Consider the following 16,489-nt stretch of genomic DNA (forward strand, 5'->3'; position numbering starts at 1 on the left):
TGCTGTGACAGGTAATTTGTACCCTTCCTTACATTTGTCACAACACAGCCCTCAGTGTGACACCCCTTCCAACGCACTACACGAACAAGCACACACAAACATACAGAACAAGACATGCGCACACACACACACAAACACGCTTGATTTGCCACTTGACTGGCTGCTGCATGGCTAATTAATTTTCATGAGTGAGGAAAATAAAACAGATATTTCACTCATCGGATCTTCCCCGCGCTCTCGCAGTAACGCATTCGCACACACCGAACCAATGTTGGTCATCGACTTTAAATAAAATGCTCAATGCTCAATGTTTAATGCGCACTTATACCATCATGAGTAGTCTTCCATGAGGGTAGCGGCACCCGCAAAAAGCCGTAATGAATCCGGGCAATTTAAAGTGCTTTAATTGCAGCTTATCAACTGATTGGAAACCCTCAATTATGTGCTGGTAAAAAAAAAATGTAATTAAGATGTTTAGCACCAAACTGGGTCCTTGCACTGAGCTTCCATTTGGTCAATGTTCTTCCTATTATGGCGGTTGAATAAAACTCATCTGCTGCATCTGATCTGTGTCTATATCAACAGGGAACATGCCATGATAATCTGTATGTTTTTCCAAAGCAACATGGGCGACAAAACAGCGAGAAATAGAGGCCAAATAGCTGGCACGCAAATCGCAGGTGCATCAAAAACTCCTGAATTATTTTAAATGTAGTCAAAAATCTCTACAGCATGTGCCAGACATGGTCAAACTGCATTAGCTGGGATTCTCAGTGTTCACAAGTGCGAAACTCACCATTGGAGATAGACAGACTTCTTGTCAAAATAGTGAATAAAGGTACAGCCTCAAATATGTCCACATCATTGAATAAGCACCTCTGTGATCCTGCCTCAGCAAAAACTACAGCTTCAAAAAGCTTCCAAAACGTTTTGCCAGGCCACCATTTAGAATTCGCTTGTATCCAACGCGCAAAGATGCATAACCTGATGCAAAGAGCACAAAACTTTAACCCCTGAGCAAAAGGGACTATGGTCTGATGAGTCATAGACTTGATCTGAGCATTGCTGATCCTTCATGGGAAGTTCTGGACTGAAGAGTGTGATGTGACATTTATTTCCACCTCCTCTATCTCTCAAAGAACTGGAGGCTTTTCTTCTTGAAGAGTGGCACGACATCCCACCAGACATGGGTGCAAGAATGACTGCAGTGAAGGCAAAGGGTAGAGGGCCTCCTTACTCAGTCCTCAATATTAATATAGTCCAAGGTGCTTCTATTTTATTATTTCCTCATTATTCCTTATACATCCCAGGGCTTCTGAGACCTTATTCAACTCAGATGCAGTGGTGGGAGCTTCTTTGACATGGTCACCTGCTACCGATGTCATATGCTACCTCCTCCCCATAACTGTGTGTGTGTGTGTGTGTGTGCGTGCGTGCGTGCGCATGCGTGCGTCTGTCTGTATGGGCGCTTGTGTGTGTGTCTGTGCTTCTGTCTGTGTGGGCGTGTGTGTGTGCCCTTCTGTCTGTGTGGGCGCGTGTATGTGTGTGTGAGTACATATGTCAACATGATTAATAGTTGCTTTTGAACTCTGCTAGACTGAGGGTATCTCTGCGCCAATCTCATCTCCTGATCTCATCTTCTTTGGCTTCCTATACCATCACACCTGCACAGCCACATCGAGGGTTCAGACACACACACACACACACACACACACACACACACACACACACACACACACACACACACACACACACACACACACACACACACACACGTGTGCATATGCACACACACACACACACACACACACAGACATACACACATACACACACACACACACACACACACACACACACACACACATTCTTATTTATTCTTTAATGAGAGGGAGGGTGTCTTATTCTATTCAGTATTCTCCACGGGGATTGGCCCAGACTTGTGACCACCACCAACCACCAACACCATCACTCTCCCACTCCCTGCCTCCTGCTTCTGGGTCCTGCCAAGATGATGGCTTGTCATTGCAAGCCAAGCAACTTAGCTTAATATCCTCCGTCCTCCTCCATCGCGTTTGTGGCTTTCTTCAGAAGTCAGGGCCAATGGCATCACAGAGAGTAACGGTGTGAGCAATGCCCCCGCCCCCCGAAATCTGAGCGAAAACAAAACTGCCGGCGGATAGCGGTACAGAAACAGGGCGAGAAAGAAACAAGATAAATAAAACAAAAACGTTCTCTTTGATGTTGTTGTTGTCTCCCCCCCCCCCCACTCTCTTTCCCAGAGAGAGATGCGTACATCATAAAACAATTATCGTCCATAATTCAAAATGAGCAATCTGTTTTGACGGGAAAGTGGGGGGGGGGGGCAGTTAGTGAAAAGCTCGTAAGCGTGCCGAGTAGTTGCACATGCGAAAAAAAATGGAGACATCCTCCCTTTGAGCTTTTAATCCCCTTTTCAGTTTATCTCCTTTCATGGGCCCACGGAAGAGCGAGGCCTGGCAAGGTCGCGACTGAAGGATGATGAAAGTAATTGACAGGAGATGGAGAACCCCGCGGATGTGACCGGGTTCGGATGAATACTGTGGCTGGCGGACAAGTCGCTTGCGTGTCGTTTGCGTGTGCACGATGCGTGCACGGTGTAAATCCACTTGATGCTCTCTCTCTCTCTCTCTCTCTCTCTCTCTCTCTCTCTCTCTCTCTCTCTCTCTCTCTCTCTCTCTCTCTCTCGCTTTCTCTTCCTTCTGTCTATCTTTCCTTTCTTCTCTCGTCTTCAAATGAAACACACCCTGGAGCTCAGGCACACACACACACACATACGCACACACACGCACACACAATATTGCAAACAAACAGCCTGCCAGCCAGGTCATTTAGCAGCTCCATTAACATTAGGAGAGTGATCTGCTGTAATCATGCTTGCGAGCGTCGTGTCTGGCGGCAGCAGCTCCCTTTTTCACATCCTGTGAATGCAGCCCGCCCTGTACACACAATGGCGCCAATTTAAATGCAAATCCTGACATTCCCGTCACTCAGCGCTGCGCCATCCAGGGCTTCCCAGAACCCTGACGCATCGGCCAGATCTCAAATGAGCCTTGATCTGCGCGACTGTACGTCTTCTTGTGTATGCGTGTCTGTTTGTGAGACAGCAAGGGAGATTGCGGGAGGAATTTAAAAAAAAAAAAAAAGAAAAGAAATCAAAGAGTTTCAAACAGCTTGAGGAGAGAATGAGATTGTCGAAATGATTGTGGAAGATAATGAGAGAGAGAGAGATAGAGCGAGCGAGAGAGAAAGAGAAGGGGAAAGTCTGTGTTTAAGAGAGAGAGGGAGCTGGTGTGTGGAGGTGATAAACTTCTTTTGGTTCACAGCAAGTGAAGACCTCAGTGATGTGCATTGAATGTGGCAGTGGCTGTTTTTTTAAGGAAACGTTTAGTAACCAATCAACATACGCACATATGCAGTATTCGCTGTGTCCCGTGTTCCATGCAGTCTGCCTCTTGGCTCAGCTTTCTCAGCACAAGTCATTTGCCTTAATGACTTGCTGTAATCAGGCCAGTGGTGCACCCATGCCTTATTACCGGTTATTGGCTGGCCCCGGGGTTTGTGGCCTTCTAACATACTGTATCCCACACCCTAGAAGGTTTTAACCATTAAAGTAAAGTAGATTACAACTGTCACGGCCGAAAATGGCCCGAGAAGTGAGGGGGGAGTACTACATCAGTAAAGTAGTGACGTCAAACCTCAACTGTGCTGCTGCAAGCAGGTTAGGCGGGTACTTTCTGTCCAATACTTTTGCAGAGATGCAGGTCCTGGTTGATATCGGGCTATAGTACAATGCCATTATCAGGAAAGCTGTACGGTCACTGCAACGCTGCTTTCTTTTTTTGAAAGATACATGGTATCTGTTCTCCACAGTCCATTCCCGGGAAGCGATACCCAGAGCTTGTACCGCATTCTTTGCCACAGCTATTCAGTACAGCAGAGCCTTTGAGCTTGGTTTACTTTTCATCGGGGGCTATGAACCCAGAGCTCTGCTGTGCTGTGGTCAAGTGCCACTTCTTATCTATTTATCTCTCCATTACCTCTATCCGAAAAAGGATTTAGTGTCTTCTTACTTGGGTCGTTTTTTCCGTCTCTCTCAGTTTGCCTCCTATGGATTCCCCCTGGCAACGGAATATATAAATATGTGCCATAAAACCTGATTTAACAGGGGATGTTGAGACTTGTGTGTAAAAATAAATAAATAAACACAACAACAGTGTAATACTAGAATGTTGGGCTTTGCATTCTTCCTCTGCTCGCAAGGGAATTACACTGAAAACACATAGTGAACATAAACCTCATTAAAATTAAAACACATACTGGAGACTTGGTGCCAGCCACCAGTGGTGGCCACCATTTTGTCATACCACCAACTAATATACATCAAAGATGCGGAGAAAGGCTCGGCTGAATTATGTAACTGGGATAAACAAGCTGTGGGATGGGTTGGGGTATGATAAAGGCCGTGTATTATAGCGCAACCCTAATTAGATCTCCCTCTTCCCCCTCCATGCCTATGCCTATTAGTAATACATGCTTTCATACACTTCAAGGATAGAAATATATTCATAAAAATGCGATGCAACTTTGTTATTACATTTGGCTCACATTTCCCCTACTCAGCCCTTGAAGTAGGTTCCAAAGGTGAACTCATCTCCTGCAATTAAATAAAGTGGTGTAAACAGTCATCTTCTTACTTAAAGTCAGCGCTGCAGCAACAAGTGATCTCTTATTGGAATTAAGCACCTTGAGTCCATGTGCCCATAGAGAAAATTATGAAGTTGCTTCTTTAATACTGAGACATGTAGAGTCTATTCTTGAAATCTTTGGAATCTTTGTTTGATAAGGGTAATCTTGATTGTATGGACCAATACTTTACCATAAAAAGGAGCAGTTCTAACTCATTCTTGCTGACGGAAAAATTGGGATGTAACGACACTAATGCTAATGAAGTAGTAAATAAGTTCATGTTAGTTGTAAATACTCAGCAAATTTCCATCACTGGACAAGTTCAAGTTCAAGTTCAAGAGATTATTTGTCACATACATATACATATGGTCATACATATTTGCAGTGAAACAGCATCCCCCCCTGTTAAATCTCAATCATTGACCATCATTGACAACGGAACAAGGTGAAAAAGTGTGTTGATTTCTGCCACCTTAGAACCTCAGACAGTTAGTATCCATAAAGCAATTGCAACAATAACTTTCATCTGTGGGTCTTATTCTCCACCGCAGGCCCTCAGACAGAGTGATTTGTAACAGTCGTTCCTGCATCTTTGTCTGTATTTCCTCATCCACTTCAGTATTCCTGAGCCTCGGCTCATCCTCTCTCTCGGTCCTCTCATCTTCTGTTGCAGAGGCTACCCGGATGACCCCATTGAGCCCGAGCTGATCGATGAACGCCACCCTTACATCCAGGGAATGTACTCGGCGCCTCTGGCCCAGCCGGAGAGGGGCAGCATGGCCAGCCTTGACCGCATGGGCGGGCGGCGCTCGCCATCCATCGACAGCATCCGCAAGGACCCGCGCTGGCGCGACCCCGACCTGCCCGAAGTCATCGCCATGCTGGGCCACCCCATCGATCCGGTCAAGTCCAACGCCGCCGCCTACCTGCAGCACCTGTGCTACGAGAACGACAAGATCAAGAAGGACGTGCGCCAGCTGAAGGGGATTCCCGTTCTGGTGGGTCTTTTGGACCACCCCAAGTCCGAGGTGCACCGCAAGGCCTGCGGTGCCCTGCGCAACATCTCCTATGGCAAGGACCACGACAACAAGGTGGCCATCAAGAACTGCGACGGAATTCCAGGCTTGATCCGCCTGCTGAGGAAGACCAATGACATGGAGGTCCGTGAACTCATCACAGGTGAGAAGGATTCATTCACAAGTTTATGTTTTCTTCTATTTATTTAGGCCCGCTTGGATGTCAAATTATCTTTGATAGTCAAAGCTTTGATTACATGTTTGAGTTCAACATTTGAAGTTAAATATCTGAAGTTAAACATTTGGGTGACTGAGAAATTCTTCCAGTTTTGTTTCATTCAATTCGGAAATGGAGGAAAATAAATACATCTACAATAAAAACTCACTGTTTTTATTTGTTTTGTTTGGAGAAACGGAGAACAGGGACACACAGCGGCCAACAAATAAAAACACTTTATTGCAAATACAGTTATATACCGAAGGCCATATCGCGCAACTAGCCTCATTTTGGTCAGTAGAAAGAATGAGTGAAATAGCAAAACCGACAATCATCGACAACCATTTGTGGCGTCTGGTTAAATTCTTGGTTATATTAACCCATTGGCATCTGGAGTGAAAATAAACTGTTCCACCTTAAAACTATTGCTGATGTTTCAGTCACCAGACCACGAAAGAGCGAGTAACACTCATACAAGGTCAATCAAATGAGTTATAAGTATAATAATGAACCAAAGAGATTGTTTCTATACAAGTACCCAAATAACACCCCGGCACGCTAGCTGCTCTCGTACTTCAGAGAATAGGAATACACTCCTGGGCAGTTACATTTTAAGAATTAATCCATAAGTGGCCAATTGCAGGATTTCAGTCCTTGGGAGTCTGTGAGGCTTGTGGAATATAGTTTGTGTGTGTGTGTGTGTGTGTGTGTGTGTGTGTGTGTGTGTGTGTACTGTATGTGTATGGCATCATGTGTGGGTGGGTATCATTTTGTGGCTTGTGTGTGTGTCTGTGTGTGTGTGTGTGTGTGTGTGCGCGTGCGTGTGTGTGTGAAAGTGTGTGTGGAGGCTTCTTCTTCTAACAGAGATGCTTTAGTGAGTGATGGCTGTGCTGCAGCAAATGATTGCCTTTACAGCCCGCGTCGCTTCCAATCGCTGCTAAAAATAACCCTGCACCACAAGACAAGGAGGACGGGGTAGAGAGAGGCTTGTTTCCCCTCTCTCTCTCTCTCTCTCTCTCTCTCTCTCTCTCGCTCTCTCCCTCTCTCTCACTCTTTCATTCTCCTTTTACTATCCCCTTCTCTTTCTCACACTAATTATTTATTTTTGTCTCATTATCTGCCGTCTTGCTTGTTTCTATTGCTGTTTTTTCCACTTTCCTTGCTATCTTTGCTCATGCCCCGCCCTCCCTCTCTCTCTTTCTCTCCCTCCTTCTCTCCCTCTCTCCCTCTGTCCAGCCATATGCTTCCAGTGCAAATAGTGAAAACAGGCCAGTCAGATTGCCAGCTCAGCTTACAGCGCCGGCCTGTGTGGTTGATCCTTTTTCCCTTTTTTCTACAATTAAATATAATTGGTGGGGTTTTAAATATAGACCACTTTTTCTGCCTCATGTGTTTGAAGAGTTTGCTGCTGTCCTAAGGAAAACCAGGGCAGTTCCTCTTCTTCTTCTGGGAGAAAACTGGTGACATGGAACTTCCAAATGGTTTCATTACCATAACACACCAGACGGTCAGACAGACAGACAGACAGACAGAGCAGCAGGGTTTATTTTTAGAGATTTGTACCGTTCTGAGTAGTTCAATTTTCCCCTTCTGGTGAAGCTCTGGGCTGTTTACGCCCTCCAGCAATTCCTACTCTGGAAATGGCGCTGAATAGCTGGATATACTGATAGCTGGATATATCTTCTATTGTTGTTGTTGTTTTTTCTGTCTGCGGAAGATGTTGGAGTTTCGCCAAATGTGAGAGGCAGAGGGTTTTTTGCGAAATGCATAACAAGTTTAGTAGGTGTCTTTTCCCTGGAAGAGTGATTATGGCCATGTAATGTGCTTGCATTGCTTGCTTGTTTATTTGTGCCTAAATGCGTGTGCGTGTAGGCATTTGTCACATATGTTATTCATTTTGTATTTCAATTTGTGTTATCGCCATCGTCAAATGCCGCACTGATAACTATCAGCCTTTTTTAAAAGCCGATCCCCAGCCATCTGCTACAGTAGTTTCTTTTTTTAATGATATTTTTAAAGCGTAAACTGCACCATTTTCTGTGTGGCGGCATCATTCTCTGCCAGTGTACTGTCTGACTCTTAACAGCAAGATTTGGCATCCCAATCATTGCCCCACATCATGATTTTAACCTCACGGCAGTTTCAGCAACCAGTGATGAACAAAACAGATTCTCACCAACACTAGACCACAAGCTGTCATCAAGCATGGAGAGCCAAGGATCACAATGACTCCTTGAACGATAATCTTTCAATGTTTTAGCTGAGGGGGGTGGTTGAGAGTGACTGAGGAAGTATCCCTGTTATGCACGGGGATATTTTTTTTAGTTCAATAAGGGGCGCCCCAATAAGTGGGGCACCCAGGTGGCTCACCTGTTAAAGCACACCATTTTCAAGTTTATGTCCTCAATGCAGCGGCCCAGGTTTGATTTGCTGCATGTCATCTCCTCTCTCTCTACCCTGTCTCTGCTCACTGTCAATAAAGCATGAAAATGCCAAAAAAAAAGGGAAATGGAGTGAAATAAATACATCAAAAAAGAAAAAAAACCTATGGTTTTATTTGGAGGAACGGAAGACGCACAGTGGAGATCGCCCCCTCTCCATTACGCATGGAGAAGGAGACAGGGGTGTAAATTGCGCCCCGATCGCTCCCTCTCCATTATGCATCCATCTATTAATGATCTAGCATGGTCTGACTGTGATGATCACTCACTGATAAACTTTTTTTCCTGGATAGGCGCTATACAGTGGGCAAGCTGTCAATCTGGGTGGGCCTAAGCACCTACAGGTCCATCCGTAGATCCGCCTCTGAAGGGGACTGCCAATGAATATGTATCAAATGTATCGAAGTAGTGAAAAAACACTGGAAATTGCCTTTAATCATTTAACTTGCGTTTGGTAAGGGATTCCAGTCATCACATGTGACTCTCGGCATAGCCACCCCTTTTGAACATGGCTACGGGAGACTGAGTGGTCAGTTACAGGCCAGTTATGGGATTCCCAGATGTAAGGGTGCCCGCTGACGCATGAATCATTCCGCACCTCATCTTCCACTGAAGCAGCCCTTTAATGGAATACAGACTTCCCTGTCCGTGCCTTCAGTTCTTCTCTGCACTTGGGTTCTGGAAACCACACCCTGACACCGCCTTGTGTCCACGTGTTCTCATTTCCATCCATAAAGTAGGTGTGTGTGGGGCAGTCAGACAGATACCAACCTTCATCCCCACTGAGATCGAAGCAACAACCCGCTGGGGCCGATAACATTTTGGAGATATTTACAGGCGCAAGCGTGTGCACACTCGCCACAGTCCTTCCCCCCTCATTTCATTAGCGGCTTCCTCTGCGCCGGCAAGACCTCCTGCCTCCGCTGGCTAATAACACCCCCACACCTCCTTATTACAAACACAGACACAAACACACACACACACACACACACACACAAACACACACATTCACTTACACTTACCTCCAGCCTTCCCACAGAGGGGTGTGGAGGGATGATGGGGGAGGGAGAGAAGGGGAGAAAGGCATGAGGAGGAAGAAGAGGACAGTGGTCATGGAGGGACAGAGCTAAGTGAATAGCTCCCGTTAAGGGCAGCGATGTGTCCACCAGCAGTGCCCCGGCAAATAAAATGATCCAACCCCCTCCAGATTCAGCCTCTGCATCATCCCGCAGAAACCGCTCATCCCTCACCTTCAGCCAGCCGGGGCGAGTGGAGGCGCTGGAATTCACTTGGGGGATGAGGAAAAGAGAAAACATTTTCCATTGGGGATAGTCTCTCCATGCTGTCAGGGAAGCGGGTGCGGCTTGGATGAACTGGCGGTAAAATCCAGAAGAAAGCGATACCTTTCCTCAAAGCCATTTCTCATCATGATGAAAGTGCCAAAAGTCAGATAAACAAGCCCGCCTTATCTGTGACAGTAAAACATTAGCGGTAATGACGCGTCGGGTTTAACATTGTATATCACCGTCGGGAGGCGTCTATCTGAAAGGCGAAGCGGCGGCTCAGATAAAGGAAAGCCAAATATCGCGAGAGACGTATGTTATCTTCGATATGCGCCATCAACGCTCTTATAAACAACGCTCACTCCAGAACGACGTGCGACAAGGTGAACGAAGCCCCAACACGCCATTTCACATCATGTTGGACACAGTCTTTGTACCCCTGCATACTGGGAAGAAAGAATAGAATGCATAATAGCTGAGCAGCACCACACCGTTCATGACCGGCGTCGTGCATTGGCAGTCTCATAGTGAAGCGTGTACAAGTCAGAGAGCAGAAATGCTACATTTTACAAGTCAACAAGCTCCTTAGCGCCCGATATCTGAATTTATCTTTAATTTCTGGCGTGAGTAATGAGGCCCTCCAAAATGTTTCCATGCGCACGACCGTACTACTAAGCCATTTCCAGTCCTTCTGAGCCTGCATTAAACACGAAGCTGCGAGGTTGTTGACCGTGTGGTCACTGCCGCTAATGGCACAACGGCCGAAGGTAATCAAGCCTTCAGCTCCCCGGGCGGGCGAGTAAACACGACCCTCAACCAGTCGTCCCTCTCTCTCTCTCTCTCTCTCTCTCTCTCTCTCTATAAGCGTCTGAGGTTATTCATATGCTGGGATACTAATATGCCCCCCCTTGACTCGGCTCCCACCCTCTCTCTCTTTCACACACACACACACACACACACTTACTTGGCACTCTTAATGACTCCTTCACTGGCTCTTGGACATTTGCTCAAGTGCAAGCACAACACACACACAACAAACACACACACACACACACACTCACACACACACACTTTGGACCATTAACACACAGACTACATGACTCATAGTCTGTCGGTCGTGCCTGCCGAGAGCCCAGCCACTTTATTTGAGAAAAGGCACACGAAGCCCGGCCTGGTTATTTGTACTGGACAGAATGTGGCTGTATTCAGCAGCCAGGGCTGCGACATGAGCGGAGACGAGAGAGTTTCTTGCCTGATTAGATAGTGCGTGTGTGACCGAGGAGTGGGACATGAAGTGTAGACACAGAGAGGCGAGGTGACAGAGGTTGGGAGGAGCTGGATTTAAGCCCACAGACTTTATTCCGCTCCCGTTTTTCTCCCCCTTCTCTTTAATTGCAGCAAGGTGCTTGTATACTCCAGACATAACCACACCAGAAGGACCGGATGTATTTCAATCTTAGCGGCCCAGAACTCGCAAAGGGCCTGTTTTTGTTTCCTGCAACAAGCATGTTTTAACAAAGAAAATATTGACGTAAAAGACCAGAGCTGGAGATATATCAGTCTGTCATTGTGGTAGATAGGGGGAACACCGCGTGCGCGCGTGTGTGTGTGTGTGTTCATGTTTGTGTGTGTGTGTGCGTGCGTGCGTGTGTGTTTGTGTGTGCATATGAGTTTGTGCTTGTCAGTCAGCACATCTGTTTTGTGCGTGTGTATGTGTGTCTTTAGGTGTGAACAAGCTTGACCCAGGCTATTATTAGAGTAACCAAACATATCATTTGTTATCAGTTACTCTATAGAGGAATGTGCCGGGTAGATAGCTAGATAATACGTAGATGGAGGAATGAAGTGGGTGATGACTAGAGGGAAGAATGATAGCAGGAAAACAGAGATTTCTGGAAAGGGTATGTGTGTAGATCTACATGTGTATGTGTGTGCGTGTGTGTATGTGTGTGTGTGTGTGTGTGTGTGTGTGTGTGTGTGTGTGTGTGTGTGTGTGTGTGTGTGTGTGGGATTGTGGAGTGTGCTTGAGGGCCACCTCAAAGGCCCTCAAGACTTTTCTCTGTCTTCTTTTCCTCACGTTTCCCCTCCTTCTTTATCTCGTCTCATCCTCCCTGCCCTCTGCTGATTCCTTTCTTTTCCCTTGCTAATCTGTATCTCCTCTCCTCCCATCTGCCTCTCCCCTCTGCATTTATCTCCAACTCTTCCAAATGCCGCACGTCTCCCCTGTCTTCTTTTCGTTTCCCCCGCCCGTATCCCTCTTTCGCTTTCTTTCGCACATTCTGCTTCCCTTTCGCTCCCCCTCCTTCCCTCCACAATCTATTCTAATTGTTTTGAAATTAACTTTTTTTCACCAGCCTCTTTACATAGGTTACATCATTTTCTTGGTGCCGTGTGATGCACACAAAGATAACTGACTTCATCTGACTTCAGTTCTCTCCTCATTTATCTCCCTCTCTCTCTGTCTCATCCCTCTCCTCTCGCTCCCTCGTTTCTGCCTCCGCTCCCCGTCAGGGACCCTGTGGAACCTGTCGTCCTTCGAGCCTCTGAAGATGGTGATCATCAACCACGGCCTGCAGACCATGACCAACGAGGTGATCATCCCCCACTCGGGCTGGGAGCACGAGCCCAACGAGGACTCCAAGCCACGTGACGCCGAGTGGACCACCGTCTTCAAGAACACCTCGGGGTGCCTCAGGTAGCCGTCAGGAAATCAAACAAGAAAATCTGCACTAAGATATTAGGTCAGTGGTGTCAGGTTTGGCGTGTAGTACAGAGATCAAGTTGAATTATGATGCACTAAATTAGGTCCATGTTGCTCCCGTTCAGCCTCAAAAGATAAAATAATTCTGCCAGACAACTCTTAGATTTACTGAAATACTTTCTTTATTATTTTGCACTGTTTGAGGTTGATGTATGTGCTCTATTGCTCATCACTCCCAGCAAGATGTACAGAAACCATAGGCATACTGAGTGAGCTATAAATATAGGAGTGATCCCCCCACTTGATTGAAAAGTAGAGCCCAACAGGTGGATGCAGGGGAGGTGGAGGGACCGCAGCAGTGCAGCAAGCAAGCAGGCAGCAAAGCAGGAAGGAAAGCAGTTAGGGCAGGGGGGACTGGCTGCTTAATTAGGCCGGCCCAAAAGGGCGTGGAAGCATGTGGCGCCGTCAAATTGTCTGACAGAGTTCCGCAAGCTACACCTCATTTAATGAGATGATGAGTAAATACACTCGTGGAAATTCATTAACAGTGATGTGAAGTATACAGCCCTCTAAACGCACCGACTGTTGGTACAATTTGACTTTTTTTTTTTTAGTTTAGTTGATTTATCCGTGCTATTGAAGATGCTCATAAAATCACTGGTGAAATGTTGGTGCGATTCCATCATTTAGGACTTTCAGTCTTGGGGAGATTTTAAACAATGCTGGAAAGGTTTCTAAACCTGACATTGTTACCCTAAAAAGACACAAAATTACAAACATTGGTAATTTCTCCTTACAAGAAGAGAAAAAGGTCAAGACTAGGTCTAGAAATAGACCTAAAATAATGCCTTAAGCTTATTAAAGCTGAAAAGGCCCTGGCTGCTTTTCAATCTTATAATAAGATCAGAATATACAGTATTTGTAAAGTTGCTTTTATCTTAACAAAGTACATCACACACGTAATTTTATTTGGTCACAGGTATTATCTCTTCCTGTTTCTACTTGAAGAACTTTCGCTGAACTTTCTCCAAACTTTGTCCTCATGATTCCCAGCTGGGAAGGGGAAGGGAGGGGACTTCAGTGTTTCAAATTGCTACAGTTTGAACTTTGCAAAACTTGCTACGTTCTCTCGAGGCAGTAAAACAAAATAGTTCTTAAGCTGTGTCTCCGCTCGGATGAGCTAGCTGTTTAATGGGGTGCAACAAGCATATCCATTCCACTGACCCCTCCTGAATGGCGATTGTTAAAATAAGAACATATAGTTGAGCACCCCGAGGTGCGCTGTGAACTGTGGGCCTCATGTTGTCATGCACACGCGCGCACGCACACACACACACACACACACACACACACACACACACACACACACACACACACACACACACACACACGTACACACACACACACACACGCACACACACACACAATAGCATTGATGCCTTGACAGTCCAAGCCAACCGTCCTCCTCCTCAGCTGCTAACACAGTCAGTCACAACCTGTTAGCCGGCAGTAAGCCAGCACCGCTGCTAATGAGCGCTCAGTCAGTCCGACCTTTGACCTTACTCTCTGCGTGTCGACAGGTAACTAGAATGAAAAAGCTCCCGTTGTTCGTCTTTGGAATCTTTTCTCCTGGCTGCAATGTCTTCACCCAGCACTGATAAGCGATGATACCAGGGATCATTTTTGAGGTCCACGGGGTTTGTGGGTCATCACATCACAACTTCATTATTAAAAATTTAACTTAAACGACTAGTGTCTGGCTGTTCATGGGGGTGTTCACACCTTCATCCCCAGTTGACTCCTTCTAGATATATAACTGTGGCAGTTTTGCCTACCACACGACACCCAAGTGGCGTTTTCAGGGCCCTCCGGCACAGAGACACAGATGATGGGGTTGGGACCACACCATCCCCACAATACAAACCCCCGACACCAAAGGTGTTTCCCATACCAAGAAAATGTCCAACAAAAGAAAAAACTGGTCCCCTTCGCATGGTCCACCGGCGAACCTCCCCCAGGGCGACGACAGACTCCCCTCCTCCTTTCCGGAGTGTGGGACCTCGGGCTGTGGTGCTGGCTGGTGGAGGCATGGCCCGGTTTCGCTGTTGCGCGGACTGCTTGGAGGGGTGGCCTGGCTTGCTGCATGGTCACGGCGGTGGCTGTTACCCATGGTGGTTGCTGCGGCTGCTTTTCCCCCGGTCCCCCGCCAGACACCCAGGGTGCTGCTGCTGCCAGTCGGGTGAGGGCTGCTGCTGTGAACCTTCCCCTTGCCAGAGAGTCCCTGTTCAGCTGCCAGTGCGGCAGGTTCGCCTACCACATGCCTTCCAAGTGGCATTTTCAGGTTCCTCCGGCACAGAGACACAGACGATGGGGTTCAAGACACAGTTTTTTGCAGAGAGTGGGCGTGTCATGACAAGGGCTCCTATCCTGAGTGTGTGTGGGGATGAGGGTTTTACCTGTTGATCGTGAGACCAACCAACGAGCAACAGGTATAAAGCCACACTGATGCTGACCCAGGACAGGTGTGGCTGCTCAAACCACACCATCCCCACATCACAATAAAATGATGTCCTAATTTGGCCTCCACACTGGGTTTAGAATAGTGTAGTGCAGTGTGTGTGTGCGTGCTGGGATAGACTGTGTGTGTGTATGTTCATATTTTTCCATCTCCTCCCCAAAGATGAGCCGAATGCCATCAACCCTAATACCACATATCACTGCATTCCATCTCCCTGTGGCTCTTCCACCGTCTTCCTAGACCCAGCCTGTTTGCTGCCACCAGCGCGTCGCCATGGCAACCGTAACCAGCCCCGACAGTTGCCTAGGAAGCCGGCTGGAGAGATGGAAGGGAGTGCGATGGGGAGGGGGGAAGAAGAACGGAGATACAGTAAACATCCACAATCAAGAGTATCAGGGTTTTTACGGTTCCTCCGTTTTATTGCTGCCATCGGAAAGTTTTTTTTCGTCTGGGTACAAAACGATTGCTTCAGATGATTTAACATCCCCAGATACTCAAACAGAGAAACAATTGTGAAGATACAGTACTCAAAGATACAAAAATTAACACCAGTTACATTCCATTTTCAATATAAAGTGCAGCGATTTCATAGTCATCTGCATTTCACAGTAAATGATGGAAAGAGGAGTTGTTGCAAGTGTTGGACATCTCTCAACATTTGAGGAAATTGTTCTAACCACAAAGCCATAAAAGCATCATCGCAAAACACATCGAATCAGCAACATCCTTTATGTGGAGAAGTGCTGATTCAAGGGACGCTGTGTTTACTTCTTCGAAGACCTCGATAAAGCCGCAGCCTATGTTGTTATAATAGCCTCCTCCATCAATTGGGCTCATCTTGTTTATAGTGTCTGGAGCTGTGGGCTCAGTGGAGCAAAGCGCGCCTTGTGTGTGTGTGTGGTTGTGTGTGTGTGTGTGTGTGTGTGTGTGTGTGTGTGTGTACCTGTGTGTCTATTTTGGTATGCATAGGTGAGTTGAGGTAAACCTGAATACGTGTTCACATTAGCATTGGCAGCAGCTGTCTGCGTGTGTGTGTGTGTGTGTGTGTGTGTGTGTGTTTGTGTGTGTGTGTGTGTGTGTGTGTGTGTGTGTGTGTGTGTGTGTGTGTGTGTGTGTGTGTGTGTGTGTGTGTGTGTGTGTGTGTGTGTGTGTGTGTGAAACGTGTAGTCCGTGTGCGAACATGCATTTATGCGCCGCAGACAGTTTGAATGCTTGCGACGCTGCATGTGTCCATATGCCTTTCAATTGTATTCCTTTGTGGGCATAGGTGCATGGGTCGGTGCACATATGGCCCCCTCCACGGTGCTTCCCTTGGCCTTGCTGTGGCAGGTGGAGGGTAGGGCAAGAAGAGGTCAGCCACGTCCCTCCATCCATCTCCATCCATCTCCATCCATCTCCATCAGTCTCCATCGGTCTTCATCAGTCCGGCTGCCAGAGCACTTCATTCCCCAGAGACAAGTCCATTGTCCTCTTTGTGGCCACACCGCACCCAGCGACCTCAATACCCACCGAATCTGACAGAGTGGACAAACAATAGACACAGAGATCAGAATGACAGGCCCTCTGCATTGGCAATAGAATTGGGGGA

At 46.9% G+C, this 16,489-nt stretch overlaps 1 protein-coding gene across 2 annotated transcripts in view; it reads left to right on the forward strand.

The window, feature by feature from the left end:
- arvcfb (ARVCF delta catenin family member b) overlaps positions 1-16,489 on the forward strand; it is an 89,663-nt gene that overhangs the window by 38,105 nt on the left and 35,069 nt on the right. For both annotated transcript variants that reach the window (XM_080004349.1, XM_080004350.1), the window contains exons 4-5: positions 5,399-5,904; positions 12,194-12,377. In XM_080004349.1, the coding sequence (XP_079860475.1) occupies positions 5,399-5,904; positions 12,194-12,377 (690 nt within the window). The remainder of the gene's footprint in view (positions 1-5,398; positions 5,905-12,193; positions 12,378-16,489) is intronic.

Source organism: Zeus faber (genome assembly GCF_960531495.2).
Source record: "Zeus faber genome assembly, chromosome: 7".
In the NCBI taxonomy this organism is placed as follows: domain Eukaryota; kingdom Metazoa; phylum Chordata; class Actinopteri; order Zeiformes; family Zeidae; genus Zeus; species Zeus faber.